General features: G+C 45.8%; 1 protein-coding gene across 1 annotated transcript in view; it reads left to right on the top strand.

Moving 5' to 3' along the window:
* Window positions 1–22,814, top strand: part of GMPR (guanosine monophosphate reductase) — a 37,066-nt gene that overhangs the window by 12,617 nt on the left and 1,635 nt on the right. The window contains exons 5-8 of the mRNA XM_019742970.3: window positions 8,333–8,414; window positions 12,040–12,146; window positions 17,485–17,527; window positions 20,244–20,403. Coding sequence (XP_019598529.2) covers window positions 8,333–8,414; window positions 12,040–12,146; window positions 17,485–17,527; window positions 20,244–20,403 — 392 coding nt within the window. The remainder of the gene's footprint in view (window positions 1–8,332; window positions 8,415–12,039; window positions 12,147–17,484; window positions 17,528–20,243; window positions 20,404–22,814) is intronic.

Here is a 22,814-nt window from a genome sequence, read left to right as displayed (position 1 = left end):
TATAATACCTTTAAACAAAGGTCTGTGTCACACCTTAACAAAGCAACTTTTATAAAATGAAAAACCCAGTGTCACTGGGTTTTAGTTTAACGATATTTGTGTCATCTATGCCCCATTCCTACTTGTGTAAACTCTGCTGTGAGAATTGAAATCCACAATATGAGCATTTCACAATAGTCAACTATTTGCAAATCAGTCTGTTGTTTTATCTAGGATCTTTATTCCAGACCTTTTTGCCTTTTTTTTTTTTTGGTATTTTCCTAATTATTAACACTGTCACTAGTTAGAAAGTGTATTTGTTATTGCTGGGAAACCTGGATTCTCAGAAAAAGGAACTAGAAGCTCTAGGGTTAAATTTGGGATTTTGGAAAATCTATATCGTAATTATGTGTGTCTTTACTGGTTTTAATTAACGTGGCAATTATAGATTGACCACAACATAAGCTACCTAACTTTCCTTTCATTTTGAATGTTATTTCTCCTCACATTTCATCATTGTAAGGAAGTTGGGAGACAGGAATTATTTCTGTTGATGAGTGATATCATCAACAGAAGTTAGATATTCTGCTAAGGATTTCCAAAGATTTTTAAGATAAGTATTTTTATGCTTTTCAATCACTATGAGAAGAAAGGATCAAGAATTGTCCCAACATCAACCAGCTGTACAGTGTCAGAAGTTGGGTGGGAAACAGTCACATTCATTTTACTCTCCGTAAGAGTGCTGTCAGGTCCTTTTTTTTGATAACAGTAAAACCGCTTCTTGAGTGCCTGCCATGTTTCAGAAGGTTTACACCTGTTTTTGTCTCTTCTTCACAACATCTCTGTAGAGAGTAGGAATTGTTGCCCTAAACTTAAGCACAGATGAGGAATCTTAAGCTCTAACTTCATTCTTACACTTTGGGATTTTCATAAGGGCCACAGCAACATTAAGCAGAAAGCTGGGATTTGAAGCTACGTCCCTCTGAATGCAAAGGCCAAGCTCTGCCCCTTGAGACTTGTTAACGTGTCCCACCCTTGTTAACTTCAGTGATAAAGCTCTTTTCTTCCAGTAGGCCATATGCATGTGACCAGTTTCCTGCTTCCCAGTTCTGAGGTGGGGAAGTTGACTTTCTTTAGGCTTGTGGTGGAGGGTGATGAAATTACCTACCCTCTATCATGACCCAATGATGAGTAGTTGTGAGGCCCCAACTGACTCTTTTGCCCCCAAATGTCTGTGGTAACTTTCTCATGAGAAAAGGAAGAGAGAGCTGGACTCACGAGAGAGCAGAAGCCCCCACTCCCCCAGCTGGGTCCTGGTAGCCCTAAACAGCATTTGGTATTAAACATAAATTCTGTGAAACAACGTGTAGGTGGTAGAAAGAGCATGGCAGATAATTGTTGACTAGGAGAGCAATTTATTCCTTCTGGAGAGTCGGAAATAAGGCAGGCTCACGGTGTCTGTTGACATTCTTATCTGAGGTGGTGAGAGCTACCTCTTTCTAGGTCTTTCTATTTCACCTCTAGTGTTTTAATTGTCCTGGAGATATAAGGGACTAATAAACTTGGGAAGTTGAGCTTTACATCTACTGGCTTTATTGCATAGAAAAGTTAATTATGAAGGTTTGGGGATTAGAAATTACATGGATTTAATCAGTCAACCTACTGGCTCCACTTTCTCTTTCTTTAGTAATTCGTGTATTAAGTTGTGAAATATGACCTATATACGGAGAAGGGCATAAAACGTGGCTGTTCAATAGTCTTTATATAGCAGTCCTTCAGTGTACCTACATTCAGAAGCCCACTCAGACTCTGGTGATCATTTTCTTCCTTGTGTGCCATCTCTTTCTGCATTCCTAAAAAACACCATTTAAATTTTGCCTGCGTTTGATCCTTATATAAATGGTAACCCTACTGTGTATCTTCTATATCTTCTTTAGCTCAGTAGTGGGTTGCGATGCACGCACACACTTGTTTCATGTGAGCTGTTCATTCTGTCTTCCATTTTTCCTGGAACATATCTTTAATACCATTTCCCAGATGCCTCACTAGCTCTCATCCCCTCCTCTGCTTTGCTGCTGGTTGTTCGTAACACCATTAAAATCGGTAACTTAGTGCCGCTGAAGTTGGTGTGGACACATGGGCTGAGCCACATTGGGGGAGTTGCACACCTTCTGAATCTCATTTTCCTCACCTGTAAAAAAGGAGGTGAAGGGCGCTTGTGGCTAGGGCATTACTGTGGAGGTCAGATGGGTGATGTTTTATGAACAGTACAGTAGTCATAGTTAATGGTTTGTTGATAGTGAGTGCCATTGAGGGCATGTGTTCTGTCAGAGATGGAAGGCTGATGGGGAACAATGCGGGTGGGAAGAATGGGGGCTGCTTGTTTTAAAGAAGAGGGAGAAAATATGTACACACCACTTCTTTTAAAAAGCAGGTATTAGAAATCCACTGGAGCCCTGGAGCTTTCCATTCGCATGCTCCAAACATTTGGCCGTGAGCTTTAGCTTACAGCTGACCCTGCCGAGAGCTGAGGCAAGCTGCCTGTCGTGTCACCCCTCTGGCGAAGACCAGGGACAGAGGGCAGGAAGGAGTTGGGCTGGTAGGACAAGGGAAGGGTGTTGTTGCCAGTGCCGAACCTGGATGTTGCCATGGGGGATGGGCCGGGAGGGGGAGATTGGGGCAGAGTTCCCACGGCCCTCTGGGCAGCCACCAATAGCAAGGGCCTCTTCAGCGTCTGCTGGCTGGTCCAGGTTGTGTTGTCATTGTTCTTGTTGGTTTCCCCGGCAATGAACAGGAGGATTTGGCAAGGTAGGTGCTTATTCTTGAGCTATTCTTTGCCTGCACTGACCCTTGAAAAGTGATTCATTTGGAAACCTCCAGTGCTCTTAGTGTCCTCGAATTACGGAAATAAAATTTCTCTTATGGCTTTGGAAGCATTGTGAGGATGCATTACCATTTGTCCCATGTTTTAGAACTGAAAGGTATATAATACGGGTGCCAAGTGTGGTTATGATTGATGCAATGCAGTGAACAGAAGGGGTGCTCAGAAATGTTCTTGGCAGAGGCTGGCAATTCCGGGGTCAACGTCAGGAGTGAGGGCTTGTCACCCCCTTTGTCCGCTGCCTGGATTTACATGCAAACCCTTTTTTCTTGCCTTTCCCCTCAGGCAAACCTTGCCGCGTGTAGGGAGGAAGGAATCTTACTATTTCCTTCTGTTTTCCTTAATGTATACTGAAAGCATTTAAGTATTTTCCCATGCCATGTAGGGAGGGAGGAAGCAGGGAGTTTTAGAGAACATCTTTGGCAGAGAAGGGTCCCATAGAAGCACTGGCTGTTAAAAGAGTATAACAAGTTCTATGACCATTTGCCTGGTGACTTTCAGAGAGGAAGGAGAATAATGTATCCTTGGGTACATTTTAGGGACTGTGGGAAAAGGTACTAGCATTGACGAGGCACTTCTCTCTCTTAATAATAACAAATCCTTGAGTAAGGATAGTAGCACTTACCTTTATTAATGTGAAACTTAGTCTTAGGCCAAGGAGCTTTCTGAGGATCACACAGCCTGGGGGACAGAGCTAGGTGGCCTGCCCCAAGGCCCTGAGATCTTCCCATTAAATGACATGGCAGCCAGCCCGCGTGCCAGCTCAGGCTTGTTGGGATAAGGAAGTCCCCGTGTTGGGTCAGAGAAATGCTTTTGCTGGTGGCTCTTTGTGAGCTGGTCCTGAGGAGGTAGGTCTGTGACACCTAAGCTGTTCAGATTAGACTAGAGGCGCAGCGCTGCACCCCTGGAAAATGCTACGTCAGCCCTTGTTGGCTGATCCCAGGTAGCCACGGGTCTGGCTTGGCATTGCCATCTGTAGCCATTGGCTCAGTCACCTTCTTGCATTCTTTCTCCAGCAGTGATGGTCAGAAAAGGTTCTGAGGCACAGGCGACACCTCCCGTTCTGTCCCTCTTCCCAGAGAGGCTGACACCCTCCACGGTTCCTTCCAGGTGTTGGCCATGGGCAACCTTATCAGTCGAGCATGGCTCACTGAAGTTCAAGGGACTTGTGATGGGTGACAGCACCTCTCTGGCCGAGTAACCCGAGTTTTTTATTTTCACCCTCTTTTTGGGACTGGTGTGAAGTGGAATTGTGCTAAAAACTAGGAGGGCCTCAGAGATTCAGGTGGTGTTTGTCTCTGAGAGGCACATAGTAAACAGGTTAGTATGCCATGAAAGGTGGTCATTGCCTTCTTAGCATTTCCTACTCCTTGGTTTCCAGGTAGGTAAATGCCATTTTCCATGTGCCTGGCAGAAGGTGCTGGTATTGAGGTTCTATCACCTTGGCCAACTGTGGCCCACAAGACAAAACCAGCCCACTACTGTTGCCGACTTCTGCCTGCTGTCATTTTGTAGAAGGATTTTTCTTGGCAAAGGGCCTCAGACAGTTAAAAGTGGGTAGGGAAATTATTGTTTAATGGGTACAGAATTTCAGTTTGGGATGACAAAAAAATTCTGGAGCTGCATAGTGGTGATGGTGGCACACAGTGTGAATGTACTTAATTATTTAAAAATAGTTAAAACAGTAAATTTTATGTTATATATATTTGACCACAATTAAAGCAAGAATAAAAAAAAGAACAAAAGAAAAAAGAAAAGAAAGAAAAGTGAGTAGAAGAGCAATCTACAGAAGTCACTCTTGGGTGGATGGACCTAACACTTTCCTGAGCCCTGGCTGAGAGCTGGGCATGTGCTAGGAATTTATAGGACTTTGTAAACCTTATGGTGACAAGTGGGAATGATTAGCCCCATCTTATAGCAAGATAAATTGAGACTCAGAATTGAAGTGATTTTCTTAAAATTACGCAGGAAGTGGGAGGTCCATCATTCGACCTCATGTCTTTCTGAACTGTTTTGCTGTATATGTCTAAAGGAAAGCTGGAAAAATTGGGGCAAAACAGTTTGGGTTTTGGTTTTTGCCCAAAGGACTTTTTAAAATGGTACAAAAGTACTTACAATGTTCATTTGGTCACTTTTACATCTTTTCCTTGGGCCCTTACCCGTCTCCTTGACATGGAGGAATGGTCGTTGCCCTCAGAGCGTGGGGGAGCCTGGACCATGCTGAGCCTCCTGGGGAGAAGGGTGCCGGCTTTGGGGCCCGGATGAGGGTCTGTAGACTCGTTTTGTTGTGGCTTCCCGAGAAATGACTGTGCATGAGCTGCTGGAATGACAGCAAGTGCAGTTGCTGGGTGCAGTCCCATTGCGGCCGTCCATATCCACTGCACACATGTGGTTCTTCCTGCCAAGATAAGCTAGCTTCTCAGTAATCACCCCTGAGCAACTCCCCCAACCCAGCAGGTGACGGCCCAGGCCCAGAGCTGCCTGGGTCTGCGCCGGGGCTTTCACTGGAGCCTGGCCATACTCCTGTCATCATTCTCATTTCTGATTTCGGCTTTTCCTATTTTCCCCTTATTTGTGCCCTTCTGGATTTCAAACTTGAACAGATAGCTTTTTGTTCCTGAAAGTGGAAACTCACTCGTCCTCTCCCAGTGGTCAGCTTTCCTGTTGTGTTGTCCTCATGCTTGAGGCATGTCAGCATTCCGGGTTTTTCCACCCTGCACCACCTCTCTGTGGTGACCGCAGTCTAACTTCTGATGAAGGAGCCACACAGGTAGTTGACAGGCGATGGTGACACCTGTGTAAGGCTCTGGGCTAATAAAACGGTATCACCATCCCGTACATGGCTGTACCTGGTTCGTCCATCATGAGCTGACTCAAATTGTTTTATTTTGTATAAAGTAGACCTGTTGAAATGAAATGATTTGTAGATAGCACCAGACTGAGGGGGTGAGGGGAGAATCCACATTGAAAATGAAACTATGCGGGGAGCTTCAAGTAACTTCTTTAAGTTTTTTATTATTTCTTTTATTTTGAAAATGTATTTTTATGTTATTTTTAAGACTTTAAAAATTTATATTTTAGTAGGTAAACCAGTGAGGAAGAATGAGTTCTCTGAGTCTTGTTTTTCAGGCTCCTGTAAAACTAATAACAATTTCTACTATAAAATCCAGAACATTTTAAAGAAAAACTTAAAAATCAGATAATCCCTTTACCTAGACATAATTTGTTAGCATTTTGGTGTATGTTTTCATATATGCACATACTTTTTTTTTTTTTTTTAACAAAATGGAGATCTTACTATTTCCTTCTGTTTTCCCTAATGTATACTGAAAGCATTTAAGCGTTTTCCCATGCCATTAAACCAAGCTTAAAAACATCACTTGGATGGGCCATAGATTGTTGAACCCTTCCCATTTGGGGGAATATATTTTCAGTTTTGCTGTTATAAATAACATATCTTTGTGGTTAAATCCTTTGACCTCATCTATGATTATTTCCTTGGGAGAGAATCCTAAAAGTAGACTTAGTGGATCAAAGGATATACAAATTTTTCTGTTTCTTCTATATGAACAAATTGCTTTCTAGAAAAACTTGTACTCAAATAGACATTCTACCAGAAGAGAAAGAGAATGTCTGTTTTTCTCTTTAGCATTTGTCGTTTATAATCATTGGTAATCTGTTAAGTGAAAAGTAACATCTTACTGGTATCTTAATTTTAATTTGATTGTTAGTGAGCTTGAACACTTTCCCTGTGTTTATTGGCCACTTTTATTTATTTCATTAGATTGTTCGTGTCCTTTGCCAGTTACTCTATGAGGTGTTAGAATTTTTCTTGTAGATTTGGGAGAGCTTTATAAAGTCAGTAACCCTTTATCATAATTGTAGGTATTTTTCCCCACCAGCTTATTTGCCTCTTAGTTTTGTTGATTGTATGTATGTGTGTGTTCATATGTACACAACTTTTTATTTTCATGTAGACAGATGTATCTTTATGTTTTTTTCTCACTTTTTTGCTTATTACAAGTATTCAAGGTTTTCTTCTAAAGTTGGGGGATAAACTTTTAGTTTAATTCATTTGAAGCATATTTTGGTGAATAATATGAGTGGTAATCGATATCCAAAAGATCCCCTTTCCCAGCTCAGTCTATTGAAATATTGTTCCTTTCCTCACTGCCCTGTAATGCCACCTTTATCATATACTACCAGAGTGCCAAAAAAGTGTACACATTTTAAGAGATGTTCTCTATGTATTACTTTTCAAAGTTGAATTGCATTATGGTAGCAATGTGGAGGATGATGTTTGCTCAAAAGATGGCATTAATTAAATGAATGCTAATGTCATTCATTGTATTACAATTTTAATACAGTTTTTTCCTTTCTTAAAGTGTGTGTACATTTTTTTGGTGCCCTCTGTATATACTAATATGTGCTCGTCCTCTTTCTGGAACATATCATTTTCAATTTTTAGATGTTGTTTGGATTAAAGCAGCTTTGAGCCTTCTTTATCGCCCTTTTCCAAGATCCTTCTATAGAAAGTTAAAAGTCACTTTGTCTATGTTTAAAAAAGAAAAGTTCCCTCTGGGAATCAATTCAGTGGAAAGACAGTGGGGCTTCAATGCAAAAAAAAAAAAAAAAACAAAGTAAAATGAGTAAGGATGCATTTCCCAAAATAAGACTTCGCACAGTTGTGAAAATTCAGTCAGGCATCTCGCTGAGTCTGTGCACCAGCTGAAGAATCCACAGGGCAGTGAATTGAAATAAAAATGGCTATTTTTGTGCTTTGAGACTCCTGCAGTGGAAGAACTTGTGCTATTTCCAATCCATATGCATTCTTCCGGTTTTTAGATTCTGCCACTTCCTGGCTTCTGTGTTTATTCTTAGGGCCACAGCTTTGTGTTCTGAAAACGGAGTATGTTCCAGTGCTGTTGGTCCGTAAGGCCTCATCTGCCCTTTCATATCTAGGTGGGAAGCTTTGACCCTGGGCAGGATGCCCAGGTATATTCCCAACTGTGAGACGACCCGTAGTTTCCTAATCCTGGTCCCTGGGGCTCCATAAGGTTTCTGTGAAGCATTTTATGCCCAACAATACAGACTGTAATCAGCTGAGAGAGTGTTGCATTGCTTATTTTATATATTTGGGTTCGCCATAAAATTTTGTTTTGTCCATCGCTGAAATGTTCAAACAGTCCTGACCTAGTCTAAGGTCTTAGCATGCGAAAATCATGTTGTTCTGTACCTTCTCATACTATCAGCTCACCCAAATGTAGTCTCCAGAGGTCAAATTCTGTGCTCCTAAATTTGGATCCGATGTTTTCTCCCCCACCCTCTTTTTTTGGGGGGATTGGGGGTGTTCCTACTGCCTCATGGTCTCCGGACATGCTCATCCTATGGCCACATACAGAGCTCCTCACTCATTCGTCTTTGTACCACGAGGAGTAGTTCATGATCCAAGCTGTGTTCTGTCTGTCTCAGGCAGGGAACGTGGTGACAGGAGAGATGGTAGAAGAACTGATTCTTTCCGGAGCAGATATAATCAAAGTGGGAATTGGACCAGGTAAGACTTGCTGGGAGCACAGCAGAAGGTGGGTGTGAGGCTCATGGAGTCTGGATAGGGCCAGAGGGAAGCTCATGAATGACCCATCCAGAAGTTTAAAGCACATTTCTTTGGAAACTACCATTGAGCTTTCGGAGGCTCCTAATTAGAAATGTCATTGAGCTACAGATTCCCCCTAGGGAACTTCTAAGTGAGCTTGGATGTGGTTAGAATGTGAGATCCAGGTTTCAGAACTTAACTGTGAAAGAGAAGAATGCACATTTTGTTACTGCCCCTTTACACCTTGAAGAGGAAGGTGAGGGGTAAAGAATCCATGGAGACAGTTAATGGACATGAACAACTCAAGTTTCCGTGAGTGTTTGAAGGCCTGCAAACATTGCAAATAGGCATGCAGCTGTGAGGTCATATTTGAACTTGACCTCTGGATAAGGCAGTTACCACATTTGGCTCCTCCTCTTATCTGTATCCATCTCAGATTTTGCCCGTATCTTCTCTGGCATTGTCTCCTAGGACTGCCCCTTGGCATTCTGGGTGGAAGAACGAGCCTTTCTGTCCTTATACTGGTGGCTCCATTTTCTCTTGGGACCAGTGGTGTTCACCATCCCTTTTGGCCATACAGGAGCATGAGCTTCCATGTTTTTAAATTCTTCATTGACGTGTTGTAAAATTCTTCCTTACACATCCATTATTAACCAAACACTAAAATGGGAGAGAAGGAAAGAAGATACACGTTTTCAGTTGGGAATAAAAAATAGCAAAGTCTTAAGAAAAAATATTGCCCACCCAAAAGACATTACCAAAACAGGAAGCAAACCATAAACGAACGTGAGAAGAGTATGGGAAAGTGCTGCTGGGAGGCAGAAGACGTTGTGTTGTGATTTGTGTTGTGACTTGCAGTTACCAGCCTTGAGGGAAAAGAATGTACTGAAGGAACTATTATGGAAGAAGAGCCCTAAAGTACCTAAGCTTTTAACACACAGGGAGAGTTTCAAGATTGAACTTTTTAAATTGCCTCTCACCTAAGCCAGTTTTTATAACATACTCTGAGCAAGAGGAAAGCCAACTCTGGTCTTTACTGAGTGTGTCATTACTGAAAAGTCCAAGAAAGGATAAGGCCCAGTTTTTCCTACTATGTAGGATAGGCTGTAATAGACCAGGCTTGTAGTAGAATAGAATAGGCTAACGATAGACCAGGAAGACTCTTTTTCCCAAAGGCAGGGGCACTCACCAGTCACCTGCTTAATCAGAAATAAGTGTTGAGTGTCTCGTAGCCGCCATTGTGCTGGTGGGTGCTGTACAGGACGTGAAGATGTGTAAGCGATCTCCTTTGGATCTCAAAGAGCTGTTCTTGTTGTAATCTTGAGCATTCAGCTGTGCTAGTTTCCTTTGTGCATGTCCTCTGTGTATACATTGTTACCCCCGAAGATTTATTGTCCTTCCATTGTCGCTGTGTGCTCCCAGGCTGTCTGTTTAGAACAGATGTAACTGAAGTGAGAAAGAGCCTTTCTTGGAGCCTGATGTATTGGAGCCGCTTCTTTAAATTGATTGGAGATGATACTGACATTTCACAGATTCTTTAGAGTGAAAATACTGGGTATTGTGTATCTAAATGACAGCATTAAAAAAACGTTCATTATTGAGCAACTCCTGGGAACTGGAAAAAAGCATTTGAAATGGGCACTCCTTCCCCTCTAACTGGGAGAAAATATGTACCCAATTTTTCCTTTCAACCTGGGGCTTCATCAAGACCACTCCCATGCCTTGTCCTTTGCTTGTGCAGAATTTCAGGCCACTACAGCTGAGGCCCCTGCCTTCCGAGGGGTTATAAGACTCTAATTCTGCCTCACACAAGTGCATGTTTGGGTTAGAGGGTGGGGAGAGAAGCTTATTGGCTCCAGGACTGTGAGTGACATGTAAAGATGGACATAAAGAGATGGATTCTGGCCTGCAGCAGGATGGATGTGGTAGGAGGGCGTTCCCCTGTCCTTCCCTGCTTAAGCCAGGCCTGGGAGTATGGACAGGGCTCTTTCTCTGTCTGATCTTATCCTTAAAGGCTTCTGGGAGAAATTTGTGGAAAGCTGTGAAGCCACTGGTGGTGAGGGGGAGCAGGAGAGGAGGCAGGGGCTCAGAGTACCTCACCGCCAGATCTGGCAGGCAGTGGAGGAGTTCACTTCCAGCTTTTATACTGGCCCTGGGGCACCCTATAATTGACACCACAGGACATCCAGGAGGGACTGAGTGGTGAAGCAGCGGAGATAGGCATGTGGGTGACTCATTCATTCTTGAGCTCACGCAATCTTTCAGTGACTATTTATAGTGCCTTATTATGTACAGGGCTCTGCTCAGCACTGGATCCACAACAGTGAACATCCAACGAGCTTACCATCCAGCAGAGAAAACAGATCTTCAGTTCTTACACAAATAATTACTTAAATGCCTCTTTCTGAAATGAGTGCTGTGATGAACAACTTCCCTGAGGCAGTGACATTTAAGATGAAGCCTGGAAGATGAGAAAGGGTTGGCAAGACCAGGGGGTTGGTACAGAGGGGAGTGTTCGGACAGAGAACATCATGTACAGAGAATCCCTAAGGTGGCAAGAAAATCGCTGTGCAGGAGGAACTGAAAGGTCAGCGTGGCTGGAGCAGGTTAAGCGGGAGGAGGGGGAGAAGAGACCGTGGGCGAGGAGGGGAGACATTCAGGACTTTGATCGAGGTGGTCTCGGAGCAGGGGTGCTCACTTGCTGGGAGGAAGGGCAGGCGTTGAGCGAGGGGCATGTGCCAGAGATGCTGGTGCCCCTGGCATGACTCGGCCTGGACCTAACGGGTAATACTCTGTAGATGGTCAGCCAGGACTTCAGTTGCCTATGAGACAGGCAGAGGTTAAGAGGATGGATGCATCTGGGTGGCTGGTGTGAGTCTAGACATGGAGGCCGACCTTAGTCCGAGTCCAGGCTGGATGGGGACTCTGGACAGGTTTGGAGATGGACTGTGAGATCCTGAAAAACGAGGCTGGAGCATGTTGGGGACAGAGTTGAGTGAGCTGAGGGTGGAGGAATAGGGTTAGTGCTGACTCCCTTTTCTCCAGGGCTTATTGTAGGCCAGGCCCTGGGCCAAACGATTTTCATTCCTTATGCCATTTCATTTCCACCATAGCCCTGTATAGTCAGGGTTTTACCTGTGTTTCACAGGTCAGGCTCTAAGACATAGAGAAGTTAGTAATTTGACAAAAATTGTAGGTAAAGAAGGCTGAAGACCATGGGAGGAATCTGAGAGTGCCCTTGCCGTATGGTGTGGTTGTGTGGACAAGTGAAGGAAAGTGGGGAGGAATGGGAGTTGAAGCATGGAGTCAGTGCTCGGCCATTAAGGGGGAGCTGAGGTCCTAGGGGAGAGTGAGTGGCAGGGTATGGGGTGCAGTGTGTTCTGGACGAGCAGATGACGGTGGTGAGGACCCGAAGGGGTGCATGGCCACTCAGTGTGGTTGTCCGGCTGCTGGGCAGCCCCTCCCCTCGTACCTTTCCTCTACCACGGCAAGTTCATCCTCAGTAAATTGGGGCAGAGCTGTCATTTTGTGTCACGTTCTGCTCATTCATAACCATCTGTCTTTGGGGTTCACTTCTTCCATCCAGGTTCCGTGTGCACTACCCGCACCAAGACAGGGGTGGGGTACCCCCAGCTGAGTGCCGTGATCGAGTGCGCTGACTCTGCCCATGGCCTGAAGGGGCACATCATCTCTGTAAGTCTACCAGCAGGGCTGGGGGATGGATCGGGGAGCGTCTCGGGATTGCAGGGCCCTGCTTCCTGCTTGCCCGTCACCCAGTGGCATCGCGTGGGCTTGGGTGTGAGCAGGGAGTGCAGTCACAGCAGAGACACAGGCCTTGCTCCCCACTTACTCTAGTGAGCGAGGTGGGCACATTAGTTAGTAACAACTAGTCAGAGACAATTTGAGGTGGTAGGTAGCATGATGGGGGATATGTGGGGAGATTTGGGAAAATGAGAAGGCCACCCCAGACTGAGTGGCTTAAACAAGAGAAATATATTGTCTCACAGTCCTGGAGGCCAAAAGTCCGAGATCAAGCTGTCAGCAGGCCCATGAAGGCTTTGGGGAAGGCTCTGTTGCAGGCTTCTTGAGCGTCTGGTTCCTTGGCTTGTCACGCCATAATTCCAGTTTTCACGTGGCGTCCTCCCTGTGTGCATGTCTGTCTTTGTGTCCAAATTTTTCCTTTTTATAGTCCTGTTGGATAAGAGACCCACCCTACTCCAGTATGACCTCATCTTAGCTAATCACGTCTACAGTGGTGTCAGATGCTACCAGCGGCTCACTAGTTATAGTGATAGCAGATTCAGTGGCATATTGGGGGCAGAAGTTAGATTTTGTGGGTTGAGAAATATACAGGAAGGAGATGAGGGGAGGCAAAGACAATGATGTACCAACACGTTCATGAAGCTCCTAGAGCAGTACCATAGTACTAGGCTACTAAATCTTACCAATTGAATGAATGTCAAGTTGAAATCCTCAATTTATTTGTAATTCCCCACCTTGTCGTCGTGGGCACCATTCACACAGTTGAAGAGAGTTATCATGTCTCTTCCGTTCTAGAGGAGATGCTCAGAACAGGACAGAACATGTCAGGTATAATTGGACAGACTCGGATAGAACTAGGGTTTCCACTTACGTGGATGACATATATATGTCCAATTTTCTTTGTCTAGTTTTCTTCCAGTTGTTGCATTTCATACTTTAGTTGCTGAGTTAGCACATCCGTGCCATTGAAGTTCAGAAGGAAGCCATAGCATGGATTCTGGTCAGCTGGGGCTTAACACCCAAGAGGCTGGACTTGAATCAGGTTTCTGTTTATTGTGGCCCAAATGGGCTTCTGCTAGGCAGAGAGCTGAGACATTCAGGATACTCCTTGCAAAGATGAAGATTACGGTGTGACGAGTTAATTTTGTTAGTCATCTGCTAGGGACATCACAACAAAGGAGAGAATTTTAAAGGTGGAAACAGCTTTAGAAAGCAGTAATGGCTGTCATTTATTGAGCATCTACTATCTGCCAGGAATAATACACATTTAATCTTTAATCCTTGGAACAACCTGACAAAATAGATGTTATCTTTATTTGACAGGTGTGTTAGGGTTCTTTAGAGAAACAGAACCAATAGGAGGTGTGTGTGTGTGTGTGTGTGTGTGTGTGTGTGTGGAGAGAGAGAGAGAGAGAGAGAGAGAGAGAGAGAGAGAGAGAGAGAGAGAGAGAGAGAGAGAGATACGTGTATTATAAGGAATTGGTTCACATGATCATGGAGGGCGAGAAGTCCCAAGATCTGCAGCGTGAGTTAGCAAGCTAGAGATCGAGGATTCTTGATGGTGGAGTTCCAGTCTGAGTCTGCAGGCCTGTGAACCAGGAAGAGCCAATGTTTCGGATGGAGTCAGAAGGCAGGAAAAAGCCCATTTCCCAGTTCAAAGGCAGTCAGTTAGGAAATATTCTCTCACTTAGGGAGGGTCAGCCCTTTTGGTCCATTCCGCGATTGGATGAGGCTGGCCCACATTAAGGAGGGTAGTCTGTTTTACTCAGTCTACTGATTCAAATGTGTTAACCTTATCCACAAACACCCCCACAGAAACATCCAGGATAATTTTTGACCAAATATCTAAACACTCCATGGCCCAGTCAAGTTGACACATAAAATTAGCCGTCACACCAGGTGAGGAAACTGAAGCTTAGAGACCTTAAGTAGCTTGTTCAGCATCACACAGCTGGTGGGCAGAACCAGCGCTCAAACCAAGGGCTGTTCACCCCCAGTGTTCCACTCCTTCCCTGGCCCTCCCTCATTTAGAAAATGAGCCTCAGAGGGTGAAGAGCTTGCTGAGGTCACAAAGAATGCAGGTCTCTGCAGGACCCCGGGGCTGCTCCTTTCCTTACCATGTTGCTGTGGGAGACTTCAGCTTTCTCTCTCCTTTTCCTTCGTCCTTTGCCCTCAGAGTCCTCAAGCATCAGCGCCCACTGAACTATTTGAAGAGGAGGCATCTGAACTGATAACCAGTGGCTTGGCCTTGGTAGTGCTTCACAGGACCTAAACAAAAAGTCCTCTGACTAGGGTGGCTGGGAACACTCCTATCTCTTCTTTATTCACATTCCACATTTTAATCAGTGCATTTTGTGAAGACATAGAGAACATGCTTATCGAGTCGGAGGAGGACCAGTGTCTTGAGAGGCTGTTAATGACGGAGGGTTGGATTAATTCAAAGCCACCCCAACCCTCTCCTTCCCGACACCAGTCATTAGTGCTCTCATCTGCTCACTGACCCACAGCAAAGAAATAAAGGTGGATCAGCAAATTTCCTGTAATTGTATTGATTTAATATCGTACTTTCAGCTAGCTAGAGCATTATTTAGAAAGACCTAAACAAATTCTTTCAAATAATTTTTTTAGGCTTGAAAAATCCCCCAACAAAATAGGTTTAGCCTAGAAAAAGTTGGAAAATACAAATAAAGGTAAAGAAAATAAAGATGACTAGAACTGCCATCATCTTAAGATGCCCACTGCTAATATTCTGATAGGGATTCTAGACATTTTTAGAGTTTACTCTTAACCAGGATTCTAATCTTGTTTTTCCATTATTATAGCCCTGTGACCTTGGGGCAAATCACTCAAACTTTCTGAGCCTCCCTTATTTTCTTCCCCCACCTATAAAATACCAACTTCAGGTTCTTGTGGTGTTTGAATGGAAGAGTGAAATTTGGAAAAATTCCCTCTGTCTGCCCCCTGCGTGCTTTCACCACCCCATATTTTAGGGATGAGCAAATATTTTTAAGAAGAGGTATGTTCACAACTTGCAGATTGAATCACCACCACTCATGTGATGTGATGCCTTTCCTACTGAAATATAATGTTAACACTCTTGAAAAACAAAACAGGTAACCCTTTGAATATTTGTATACAGTTTTTTTTTTTAAACCACCTTCCAGCAGCTTTGAATGTTGATGCATGAAAATCAGTGTGTATCGTAGAGTGCAAGGGTTGCCCTACTGCTCCGCGTCCTGAGCACAGGAAAGGATGCTTTGAACAACTTTTGCAGATTACCTGTAAATGGTAGTAGGGAGCAGACTGCTGTGCCCTGAAGCATGAGGGGATGTTGGGTTGCACCAGATTAAAGGTGCAGTCCAGCTGGCTTGGTCTGAGCGGTCTGTTTCATAGACGCACACACCAAAGCAGAGTGAGCAGATGACGTCATAAGTGTGCTTTCCTCTCCGTGGCACATCATTAAATCCCATTAACGGTGGGCATCTTGGCCCATCCTGAAAAGAGAAGAGCTCATTTTCTTGAGGTCCTAGTACCTCTGCTCTTCTGAGTCAGGCCTCATCACTGACCACAAGAAAGTGGCATGTCACGGCCCCACATGAGACAACCTAGCAGTCAAAAGTACTCACAAGCAAGTGGGCAAAAAACTTAAGGGGTGTGTGTGTGTGTGTGTGTGTGTATGTATGTGTGTGTGTGTTTAAAGTCCCATATGTTAGGGACCTATTTTAATGGGAGCATGAGTTTAATCTTTCGAGGTTATAAGTTGGAAACTATTGTGTAGAACTGGTTTGGATAAAGAGATGAAGTACTTGAAAAATATGTGGCGGTACAAGTGAAGGGTGTATGGAGTTGTACCTTTGAAAGAGTAAGTAAATATTCTGGAGCTCGGAAGCGCTAACTAGATATACAGAACCACAAACCCTATCACTGTCGTCACATGGAGGGCTTTGGCCAGTTGCTTTAAATGGAGAGACTACCTCTGCAATAATCATTCTTTGGCAGCCGGTGGCCCTCTGGGGGTCAGGGAAGCCACATACGAATAACACAATTGACTGAGGAAATACTTGCAGTCAGTAAGTATTCATAAAAGGGAAAGATCTAGCCTTCGCACCTACCTTTTGATCAGAACTGCAAAGAAGTAATGAAGCTGTATTTGAGTTCTAGATCCTGGAGTGACAGGCCTGAATAGCAGATAGAAAAAACAGGACTGTGACCCCATATCCTCAGTTGGAGATGCTATTGGTAAAGTGGTTCCAGTTCCACATAGAGGCCCTCCAATTCCAGAGGCACACACATCTTCCTGCTAATTGTAAAGCAAGGTAGTGTGGTGGCCTGTGTTTTCTGTGTTCTTCCCAAGGCTTGTCTGGCTGCTCCAAGGAAGGGTGCCACCTTCTGGGGACAGGCACGTCCCTCTGAGACCGCGGTGTTTCTCCAAGGCCCACGCTGAGTCCAGGCTCTGTCACACCTCGCTAGTCCTGAGCGCCACTCTGCCTGCCCAGTGCCTTTGCTTCCTTGCCTCTCCCTATTGGGTCTGGCTCCTACTCCAGGCCACCCTCGTGGCCCTTTGCCTCCTCACACCTCACACAGGCGACATTGCGAATAGCAGGGAGCCTGGTCATTTTGTGCCTTTTGTGTTTGTAAGGAAGCACAGTGGGCTTTGCATCCTAGAAAGCTGGTACTATGTTGCTGGTGTTTAAATATAACACTTCCCCCTCCCCTCCCCGCCAGCTGAACTATGCTGGGCAGCCCAAGATAACAGACTGTCCTGTTAGGCATTCAGGCAGCCCCAGGTGTCAGGAATGCATGTTTGACTCTAATGTACCCAGTTACATTACGTGAAGGTGAATTATAGACACATGGAGTGGCTGGAAGTATAAAGGAACTAACTCAGTGACCTTTCTGGCTCTTAAAATAATTCAGCGCTTGTACGAAATACATCTCACCTCACACCAGGAGGGAGGGAGAGGTGACTACCGAATGAGAATGAACTTGAATGGGAATGGCTAGGCGTGTTGTGTAAAGTGCTGGAGGAGGCTGAGGTCGGAGACCCTGCTGTGCTCAGCGGCTCCGCTGCATCCCATACTGGGGGCGGGGCGGGCGGATGGAAGGTGCCCTGTGGAGGTGAGTGTTTGACTTCGGCTCTGAAGGTTTTGTACTTGGCTGGGGGCGGGGGGCGGGTGGGGGGCGGGTATCAATTCCCAGACACCCCTGGGGAGAGGCACAGCCTTGGTGAGCTCCCACTTGCATTCTCTTTACTCTTTCCGCTTTGAAGGACGGAGGCTGCACGTGCCCAGGAGATGTCGCCAAAGCCTTTGGTAAGGAGACGGAGGGTGGGGAGGGAGGTCGCTGCAGCTGCGTGCTGGTGGTGGGGTGGGAACTGGGAATGGGGTGGGAACCAGAATGAGCAGGTGGAACTTGGGGTATTTTGGGCCAGTCCTGAGTGTTCTCTCCCATGGTTTCAGGCCTGATTGGCCCAAATCCTAGCATCAGTTTCATTCTGGTTGATCACAGAGCAAGCCAAGTACCCAGAGATAGATCTAGGGGTGACCTCCTGCCAGCCGGGAATGGGTGAAATCATGGCTCAGAAGGCTCAGGGCACCTGTGGAAAAGGACAGTACCAGGTCGGATGTGCAATAACTTCAGCGAGGGTCTTTGGGGCTTCACTTGGGGAGATCCCATACTAGGAGGGACGCCTTCCCGGCATCAGTTTCTCACCAGAGGCTGAGGAGCCCATTCCCCACTAGGGGGCAGCAGTGTCCAGCTGTGAGCCAGTGGGGTGGCACCCTGGGCCCCAGCCTGGGATCTTGGTTTTCTCTTGGGAAAGCGCTAGAAAGTCAAGATGCTAGAAAGTCAAGCATCTCAACATGACGTGCAAACTGTTCAGAAGTCAGAGCTGGCTGCACAACTGGGGCCTCCAAAGGGTGAAGTGGGAACCATGTGATCTGGCAGGAGTTAGAAACAAAACTCCCCTGCACCCACCGTCCTTTCCTTATGCCAGGGCTGCATTTGCTGCTGATGTATTTTTTCTTTTTCAGTGGAGGGAAACTTTCTGTCTTAAGCATTCTTAAGGGATGCCAGTGGCTCTTCCCCTTACCTGTATTCAGCGATTACTTCCTGTGCTCTTCTTCTCCAGTTCAGAGTCCATCCCATAGAAAGTCTTAGGCCTAGGCATTAGCTCTTCTCCTTCTCCTCCTCCTCCTCCTCCTCCTCCTCCTTTTAAAAAAAATTTAAACGCTGATAGTGACAGAAGGAAATAGTCAGTGTTCTCAGCAGCAGAGGCAAGTGACAAGGTCAGGGTCCCATACACGGGCAGAGCAAGGAGAAGTCAGGACGCCAGCTATACTAGTGCGATCCCTTAGCCTTAATGTAAGGACCACCAGCCAAGGACATTTTTGCTATTGGCTTTTGAGCTGCATCTTCTTAATATGGATGCCTGTTCCCTCTTGGGTGCCCTGCTAATAGCACATACCGTGCTGCTCCCTGCTCAGAGTGGGAGCTGAGTACACTGTAGAGTGATTGGGCCTAAATAAGGACCTCGTAGATAACAGATCTGGGCGGTTCCTGGCGTCTTTTCCTCATCTGTGGTCCTTCAATATGTGCAGATCGGAACTGAGTGAGCTTGAGGGAGAGGGACTGTGTCAGGGAAAATGCTGGTTAGAAAAAGACATGAGCTTGTTCAGAAATGAAAATAACTGGAAGCCACTTCAAAGCATTGTTTGAGGAGATCTGTGCTCTGTGTTCCTGCTGTTTACATCTGCTCCCAGGGTTGTGGTCATCAGGAGGCCTGGCTGGACACCAAGTCTCCTCTGCCCCCTTGTGATCGTGGCAGGGGGCAAGGAGCCAGCATGTGTGCTGGGACCCTGCAATGAAGGGTCTGCAAAGCTTATTGCCAAGTGGGAAGGTCCTAGTGTGCCTGCTTGCCTGGCTGCGGGCCAAGGGGCCAGCCCTGCGGAGCCTGTCTTTCTCTAAGGCTGAGCACATGCTCCACAATCCCCTTATATTTAAATCACCAGATGGAAGAGGTCAAGGGTACTTTTCAGGAGTTCCTGTGCTTGCTCCTCCGTGTCCTTCATCCGAATTCCTTAATACATCTGTACCCTGATATCCTCGAATTCTAAATGTAAACCCTCACCAGGAGTTACTCAGAAGGAGCAGGCATAGTAGTTTCTTACTTAATAGTAGAGAGCCACTCTGCACAGTTACCCGTGGGGAGTGGGGACTGTTTCTATTTTGTCCGTATACACTTTCTACTTTCCTGACAGCTAGTCATTCTGTATCTCCCATGTGCCAGGCACTGTGATAACCCCTGGGAACACAGCAGTGAGCCCTGGGGACACTGCTGTTCCAGCTGTTCTGGTCTTGTTCCAACATAGACTACAAAGGCAACTTCAGTCCCCTGTGCACCTGTCCTGGAAGTTCCATGTTATTTGGTGATTAATAGGGGATATTATTTACTCTGGAAGTCAAATATTTATCACAACAGAGGTGTAGGTAGCGTATACATGATATATACACGCGTATGTACAGGTTTCTCTCCTTCATGTCCAATCTCTAGTGTTGGGACATTCGGTCTGGTCTGTTCTGAGGTCCTTTCATGATCTACACAAACAGAATGAGAGATGCTGAGAGCTTAAGGTAGACCAGATGCCGGATGAGGGTGCTGTAGAGGAGTTACTGAATTAAGTATGAGATTGGACAACGTGCAGTCTAAGCTGCCGTCAATTCTTAATGTTTCTCTGATTCTAAATGAGTCAGACCTCTGAAAGTTGGTCGTTCACAACCAGTAAGGATCGTCCAGGGTATTCGCCAGCAAGCTTCAGTCGGCTGCATTTGTTTCCTGAGTATTCAGTGCCCCTTTCCCTGTCAGGGGAACCTTCTTAACTTTTCTCAAAAGGGGAGAGGTTGAGCTTTTCTCTTAATTATAGCTAGAAAGAGGGTGAGTTGGGAACAGCACTTGGATCTTTCCAGGGCGGATCTTTTCTGAGCTCTTTTCTCTGCTGCTTTCCTTTTGTCCCCATGGTTGGAGTTCAGGAGGCGGAGCAGATTTTGTCATGCTGGGAGGGATGTTTTCGGGCCATACGGAGTGTGCTGGAGAACTGATCGAGAGGAACGGGCAGAAGCTCAAGCTCTTCTACGGCATGAGCTCCGAAACGGCGATGAAGAAGCACGTGGGAGGCGTAGCCGAATACAGGTAAGGGGCAGAGCCAAGGCTTTGCATTTGGTGAGGACTCACATTTCTCCTGCTTCTTTACAGAGATGGGTTAGAAGTAGGTCTCAGAGAATATCAATTCTGTTTAAAGTACTGCGGGAAGGAGCTAGAATACCTATCTTGCCTCTTTTTAGATAGCCACAGTTTTTACCCATCCAGCATTTGCAGTGTCTGGGGCCCTCAAAAGGCAGTGCAGAGCAGAAGTGTTTTGGGATGGTTGGACATGTGAGCAGCGGTATGTGTGAGTTGGTGTGACTCCTGCTCAGCCAGTCCTGGAGGTGACACTGCAGACTTCCAAGGGGTGGGCAGGGGTATTATCTCCTTGTCCTGCTGGGAGCCTTTGCTGCACCATCCCAGTGACCTCTAATCTCTGGCCTGGGGCGAGATCAGGCTGCAAGGGCTGTTGAAGCATGGGTCTCCCATTGCGCAGGAAGCAGGTGTGACCTGGACCACTGCATGGAGGTCAGGCCTTTCTTAAAGAACGCCATGTTTCACCTCCAGTAGCTCACCCAAGACTCTCACCTGCTTCTACGCTCTGACAATTGACACAGGCAGCATTTGTGGCCATTTAATTGTGTCACTCACTGCAGGAGGGATGTTCTGCTTATTTATTTATTGTTTTAAATCCATCATCCCCAAAGATAACCTGGCCTTTATTTCACTCCCATCTTCATTGTGTGCATGTGTATTTTAAGAACCTTGTGACAGAATATACCCACTGCCCTGCCCTGCTCTGGACAGCCTGCTGGTGCTTCTCACTGGGGTCAGCCGTGGTGCCAGGCTACAGAGTGGACAGGACCGAAGGTCTGGCCACCTCAGAAAGAAGTGCGCTGTGAGTGGGCTGGTGGCTTTTCTCCAGGAAGTCTTAGGCACTGGGATGGAAACCCAAGTCCGCCCTGGCTCACACCCTCCGTTTCCTACCATTACTTCTACACCTAAAAGCTTATTTTGGGGACATGGGATTCAGATGCATTATATAAGGTTCAAACCAAACTAGAGGTAAAAAAAATCCCCCAAATCCCAGAGCTTCCCTGAGATTTACAGGCGGTCGGGTGGCCGGGTGGTGTGGGGTGCTCTCCCAGACCTCTGTTCTTCAGTGAGGTACTGGGGGACTGACTTCAACCCTCATTCTCTCTAGTCTTTTACTCTTTTGGAGGGAACCTCAATAAAAATGATGATAGTGTGGGGAAGCCAGGGTGGGAAAGAGGAGTAGGGGACTCCATTTAGACCTTCACCCTGACAACTTCAGGCAGTCAAAACAAGGGGACAGTGCTTCCCATGCAGCCTCAGAAGACGCTCTATCTCCCATGTGGTAATGGATGGAAGAGGGGGGAGGGGGGAGGAGAGGATTACCACCTCAGTGCTAACCTGGAACTCTGGCCAAGAAGTTCAATGCTTTACCATCGTCACCATCCCGGGCCCTGTGCAGGGTCTCCTAGCTACTGGATGTAAGTGGAGCCATTGTGATTCAGCAGCAGCTAGATACTTTGCCTGGAGTACATTTTTTGGCCCTCCAGCTGTTACATCTGTGTTGTGTTCTAAGAAAAGCAGATAGGGAAGGCCAGACTAGCCGCTAGCTCAAACAGAAGCCAAGGGGCCGAATGAAAAATGCTCTCCTGTAACTGCAGCAAGGTCTAGACATAAAGGAAATAAAATATTCAGGAGTGTCAAGACTCACTTCTGGAAGTGGATTCGAATCTTAGGCCAGGAAGGGAAGTGTTGAAGGAATTAGAACCTTGATTCAAAGGTACCGTGAGGCTGCATCCATTCTCCCTGTCTCTCTCTCTCTGCCTCTCTCCCTTCTAGCCTCCCTCCCTCCTTCCTTCTCTTTCCCTGTCAGTTTGCAGCCTCGTCACCATTATCTCACGGGGACAGTCCTCTTATTTGATTATATTCGATTAAGGCAGTTATTTATGCTTTGCTAGTTCCTTCCCAATCATTAACCATTTAGTTATCTCGTTGTCAGTGGGAGACAGATCAAAGAACCTTCATTTTACAGATGAGAAGACTTGAACATCCAAAGTAAATGACTTATAAAAGGTACACTTAGCAGAGAAGCAATGGTGAGAATCTGGATAATTTCCAGTAAGTCTGGGGGCAATGCCCGAACGTAAGAAAATGAAAGGACAGTCATATGCAGTGCATAGATTTGATCTCTGGTCACAGAGTGCGGTGACATGAACCATCTTGCGTGTGACCAGTGACTTGCTTCATGATTTCGGGGCTCCAAGCCAGCCCCTCAGCCAGTCCTTGCTCTAGCTGATGGTTTAAACAGCTAGATTTCACCCACGGGTCGTCTTGTACATGTAGATTTCAGTGTATAAGAGTTAATACCCTTTTGAAATTCTAACTAATAAGTTTCTAATCAAGAGATGCTATTTTTCCGGTTGAAG

The sequence above is a fragment of the Rhinolophus sinicus genome, chromosome 14, assembly GCF_057876585.1.
Source record: "Rhinolophus sinicus isolate RSI-liver-muscle chromosome 14, RSI-T2T, whole genome shotgun sequence".
Classification (NCBI taxonomy): Eukaryota; Metazoa; Chordata; class Mammalia; order Chiroptera; family Rhinolophidae; genus Rhinolophus; species Rhinolophus sinicus.
The sequence above is the reverse complement of the archived record's forward strand: the minus strand, read 5'-3'. Positions and strand labels throughout refer to the sequence as shown.